At 40.0% G+C, this 6,000-nt stretch overlaps 1 protein-coding gene across 1 annotated transcript in view; it reads left to right on the forward strand.

The window, feature by feature from the left end:
- The window catches only part of TSPAN7 (tetraspanin 7), a 76,320-nt gene extending 71,846 nt beyond the window's left edge, over window positions 1-4,474 (forward strand). The window contains exons 7-8 of the mRNA XM_083612591.1: window positions 2,183-2,255; window positions 3,421-4,474. Coding sequence (XP_083468717.1) covers window positions 2,183-2,251 — 69 coding nt within the window. The 3' untranslated portion in view covers window positions 2,252-2,255; window positions 3,421-4,474. The remainder of the gene's footprint in view (window positions 1-2,182; window positions 2,256-3,420) is intronic.
- The last annotated feature ends 1,526 nt before the right edge of the window (window positions 4,475-6,000 follow it).

Genomic DNA, 6,000 nt, shown 5'->3' on the forward strand with positions numbered 1-6,000 from the left:
TCTATTCCTGTGACTGTAATCTGTTTTAACTGTTTTTAGTTCTGAATTTTAAATTGTTGTAATCCACTCTGAGGCCTGCTGGATAATAAATGTATTATTATTGTTATTAGGCTTTTTGCAAAATGGCAAATTGATTTAATCATTCCAGTGACAATTTAATACATAAGCATTTTGATAAGGTAACAGTCTCCTCAATCGTAATGTTTGTGTGAAAGAAAATAGCGGAATGTACGGTATACTGAATTAAAGCAAGTTGTTGTTGTTGAAAAAATACATCTCCCCAGAATAGCTTATTTGATTAAATGTATAGCATATTAAATGGTTAACCTGAGCTGTCAAGAAATGTACAGGGGTTATAGGTGAGCATTGACTGTGCTATGAAATGGATAGCCAAATATATCACATGGCATTCTAGTAGATGCTTGTGACATGCATAGAAAGCAAATGACTGTGGTGGACCTCACTCCAATCTTACTTTGTAACACAACTGATGTCTTCTGTTTTTAGTTATATACATAGTGTAGAATTCCTTTAAAAAATTGAACTAAAAGAGCAGCTGTATTTTACTTTAGTATTGTCAGTTTTCTGTCATTGGTAAACTCTGCACTTGTGAAATGTAGGTTTGTAGCAGAGATAACAAGGAAATGATTGGAAAGACAACCAGTGGGCAACCTGCTCACTTATGTGGATCACAGAAATGCAAAAAGAAGCAGTCTAAGGGATTTTGGGTGTGCTAGACTGGAGGAATACACCCCACAGTGGGAACTGAAAAAGGCAATGTGTCATGGCAGCCAAGAGTCCTCCAAACTGCAAGTGCCACGTTGGACAGATGGAGTGTAGGATGAAATGTAACACTGAATCACTTTGAAAGATTAATCTGATTGAGAGTACTGGGGTTAAGTGCAAACAGGAACACTTTAATTACAAGTACCTTTTGGTCTACTTTCTTGAACACTTTTGCGTTCTACTATACTCTACGGCCAAGATGCAGAAAAGTGCCACGACTCATGATCACTTAATATGAGATGTCTTGAATGAAGTGAAAAGGCAGCAGCACAACTCCGCAAACAGCTCTGAATGTTAAAACCAAAGCAAGGGTATATATTCCCTGAGCAATAACCTGTGATTGTCAAATAACATAGAACGAACTGAGTGCTGCCAGCCTCTTCTGCTAGTGGCAATTGATTAGAATGTCTAATAAAAGGAGCTCGCATAAGAAAGTTGTGCAGACTCTAATCACACTTAAAGCCTGTACAACATCCATGTGCTTCAAGATAAATGCCAAAGTGATTGCACAGGTGTCTGGCAATGTCTGTAACATCTGAAGTCACTTTGTGTCTGACCCACTGCTTTTGACACACCAACATGGCAGGGAGTAGAAAGAACCTGTGAGGCACATTGCTATCCCTTAACTAAGTACTGTGTAAAGCAGGCAGACCTGGAGCTCATTGTGCAGGTGTCTGCACAGTGAACACTCCAGAGACCACACTGGTCTGGAGGCTGTCTGTCAATGCATAGCGGGAAAACAGTGACCCATATTACAGTGAGATTTTCATGGATTATTTGCTGACCTATAACTAGTGTTTAACTGATCTCAGAGATCTTGTATAGCTCAGTTGGTTAGAGCGTGGTTCTGTTACACCCCCATATGGGGCAGCTGCATATTTCTGCATTGCATTGGGTTGGACTAGATGATCCTCGGGGTCCTTCCAATTCTACAATTCTATGATTCTATCTTCATGAGCATATCCTAAGATGCCTGAAAGACAAGAAGTTATAGAACAACAGATTGTTTTGCAGATACAGCCTTTTTTCAATGTGTAAATATTGAAGGTGAGCTGTAACCATTGGGAAGGGGTGCATATGTCAGGAAGCTGATAGGAATAACATATATATATATATTGTATAATAAAGCAAGTCAAAAAGACTTTGATTTCTTAGAAACAAATATAACAAAAGTGAAGTTCCCTGGGTGGGAGATACTTTACAGGAGCTGATGCTTCGCAATTGCATTGATTCTGTGCTTCTATTGTGTCTACTGGCTTAAACATATAATATTTGTGTATTTACATATTTTAAGGGATTAAATAAATAAATAAATAAATAATCCTCAGAAGAGTCCATGGATTTCACAGTGACACTGGACTACATGTATGATATTTTCTCTTTCTCTCTCTAACAGTTGATTGGAATGCTGTTGGCATGTTGCCTGTCCCGATTTATTACTGCCAATCAGTACGAGATGGTGTAACAAGGTGGGTCTGTATATTGCTTTATGCAGGATATCCTTCCCAAAGTGACTCTGATGCCTTGCTTTTCTGCTTATGAAAGCCCATTACATAGCTGCTTGTATATAGTCAGTCAGTTTTTGCAGCTGGGATGAAAATAATATAATCAGAGTTAATCAGAGTGGCATTATTAAAAATAAAATAAAAATAAAAAATCCTAAATAGATCTCTTGATTCAGGCAATATACTGGATATGTTTTTGTAACCTTAAAAAACAACCAACCCCCCCCCCCCACAAAACACCTTAACAATATCTGCATATCTACTCAGATGGAAGTGTCACAGAATTCAGTGGGGTTTACTCCCAGGAAAGAGTTTACGGGATTTCAATCTTCTGAAGCAAAATATCACTTACATTGCTATTCTGTGGTTTATTTCAATTAATTCATTAAACAGTTAGAAGCAAGGGGGGCAGATCATTAGGAGATTTGGAGTTAGTTGATGACACTTTCTTTCCTTTACATTTTGGCCCAGAGAGGCTGTGAAGGTTCTAAACCAGTGATGGACTGGATGTGGGTTAAGAACCTGTAACTTAATTTGGACAAGGTAGAAGTGCTCCCAGTCAGTAGGACTGCTGATCTGGCAATAGGAGTTCAGCATGTTGGTCTCTCTTTGGAAAGCCAGGTTTGCAGTTTCAGGATGCTGTTAGTCCTGAGCATGCTCCTGATTTCCCAGATGGCTGCTGCAGTCTGGAGCACTTTCCCTTTGCATAGCTGGAGTGCCAACTGTATCCATTTATGGAAAGGATGGACCTGTATAGCTCAGCTGGTTAGAGTGTGGTGCTGATAATGCCAAGGTTGCAAGTTCAATCCCTGTACGGGACAGCTACATATTCCTGCATTGCATGGGTTTGGACTAGATGACACTCATGGTCCCTTTCACCTCTACAATTCTATGATTCTAATTATAATTGAAGTAGATATTGTGCTTATATTTGTTAATGTTTTCGCAATACAGGGTTCAAATCCAAAGGCTTTCTTTTCCCAGTGGGAGGTAAGTTCTTCTGTTAGAGGAAAGGAACCTTTGATCTAACCGAAAGCATCCTTACTTTCAAAAGAGGATTTTTATGGTTGATGGTAACTAAAACAATCCCTTGTTCTCTCTCCCACCCACCCCTTTCTGTTCTTTCCAGGGGTGTCAAATACAGTGCCTGTTTTCAATCAGGAACTGGATAATTCTTGGAAGACTTCTAAAGAATGTTAGAGCACATACACAACTACACATATACACACACATAAAGCCACCACCTTCTAAACTCTGTACCATGCGTAGTGTACCATTCCGTGAAGTACTGTTGTGCCGCAAAAGTAGCCTGAACCATTCAGCATCCAGTACTGTACACTCCATCCTGAAGGCTCTGCATATGATGGCACTATATGTATGTTCTTGGTCAGACTGTAGTTGCATTGTAAAGTTAACAGAGGTAATTCATTAACAGCAATGATTGGGCTGTGCATGTAGTGACTGGAGGGCAAGATTAGCCTTTCACTATGGTTAATAAATGTCGCACACATCCATATTAAACTTGTATACAAATATATAAATATATATATATATATTATTTGGTTTTTCAGATTTTTAATTTCTTGATTTTTGTTTACTGCTTTACTAAAGTTTTTCAACGTACCCACTCCCTCCCCCACAACTGCCCCAAGAAGAAATCAGTTACATAACTCACGAAGATACTTGAAAAAAGTCCAAAATCTGCTTGAGAGAAATTGTTCTTTTGATGTTCTGCTGCACCTTTGATTCTTAATGTTGTACACCTAGTGGGTTGCCAGTAGGCCTTTGTCTAGTGCATTCTGCCTCTGAATCTGAACCTGTGTAATAGTTACTAAGCTGTGTTTGTTTGCTTACTGTGAAACCAGTAATTTCTGCTTTTTTAAAAATTAGATAATTATGAACTAATCAAACTGTGCTGTAACACTACTTTCTTCTCCCCCCTTTTATTTCTTTTACTCTCCTTTTGCATTGAAGTTGCCACCAAATACATTGTCAAATCAATCAAACGTATGGGGGGGAAAGAGTGTGTGGAATATTTTTGGGGGTTGGGGAGCAAAAGTTTAAGACCTTTTTTAAAAAGAATAGGAATTTTTAAATAAGGCCTCTGTCTAGCATGCCAACAAGAATGCATTGATATTGTGAGTATTTGTGATATACATATTAATAAATGGAACCATTACGGATTTCTACTGGCCTCCATTTTATTTTTCAGCAATTACACAGACTTCTTTTTTCAATGGCAATGTTATGAAAGCCTGTATCTGCAAAATATTCTTTCCTACCTCATTTCATCCCCCCCCCCCCCCGCCATCACTCTGATGGAGCACCATCTGAACATGGTTTATTTCAGGGCTTGGAAGTGTTCATGTGAACTTTATGTTCACACTGGATAGGGTAGCACTTCAGTTATCATCCAATTTTGGGCGGGGGGCACAAATCAGGTATGAAAAATTGCAACAACATAAAATACACTGCCCTACAGCAATGTGGCAATAACATTGTCTTGTTTCTTTTCTGGAGAAAAGAGATAGTACAAGACCAGCTGTATGTATATTGAACATTGTGTTGCTGCCCCACATATGTCTGAAAATCTTACAATTGCAGATGTGATCCGAAGTGTATATGTATATGTATGACATAATTGTTTTCTATTTCTCATATATAATACATTTGCCTAGTATTCATAATTAAATTGCTTCTTCAGATGGCATGCAAATACCAGTTACTACCAATTTCACTGTGTAAATATGTTCACTACCTGAACATTAAAGGTATGCTTGAAAGTGACACCAAGTACAAAATGCAAGAGCAAGCTGTTAATTTGAGTGAAGATAAAGGAGCATCTGGACACATCTCAGCTGAAAGAGACATTCATGACTGTGCAGCCTCCTGAAAGCACTGGTGCTTTGATAAACATTTAGGACCAAGGTTCACTGGAGAAGAGGACCCTGCTTCTTGGCTCTTACTGTCCCCTAGTGCGGCAGCACCAGACTCCCTAATTATGATTGAGTAAAACAATTAGGTCAGGTCTTGAGAGGTCTCTGGGGCAATTTTGCAGCCTCATTTCCCTGCCTGGCAGGATGTCTGCCTTGGGGTTCTGACTCAAAATCCCAGTCACCCGGTCAGGGGAGAGACAAGGATGCTGGGCCCTGCATGGTGCCCCTGAGCTCTGGCAGTAGCAGCACTGTTGCATAGCAGCATGATCTGCCAAGTGGGCAATACTCTGATGCTCAGGGGGATAAGCCCTTCTTTCTCAGCCAGATTTAACTAGGTCGTGAGGAAAAGGAGCTGGAAATTTGCAACCAGCTCATAAGGAAATGGAAGCATCAGTTAGCTCTTAGTGCTGCAGTGGGACATTTGGATGAAGGTGCTGCTGCCACAGCTACTGGGGGATCCTCATTGTGCTGTCCAGCAGAGCTTTTCCAGGTAATATAGGGTCCGGCCCAAAGGAGGTGGTAGAACTGACGGTAGCTCATTATGACTTCTTTGCATAACATTTTGAGGATAAAATTGCTTGCATCCACTGGGATATAGTGTCTGCTATTTTAGCAGCTGAATCAAGGGGCGTCCAGAGCACTGTCCAGTCCTGTTGTGTTGGGTGCGTTTCAGTAAGGCTCGAGGATGTGGACAAAGTGCTTGGATTGGTTAGGGCAACCACTTGTGCTCTGGACCCTTGTACCTCTTAGCTGATAAAAACTAGCAGAGAGGG

The sequence above is a fragment of the Podarcis filfolensis genome (genome assembly GCF_964270895.1).
Source record: "Podarcis filfolensis genome assembly, chromosome: 4".
NCBI classification, from domain to species: Eukaryota; Metazoa; Chordata; class Lepidosauria; order Squamata; family Lacertidae; genus Podarcis; species Podarcis filfolensis.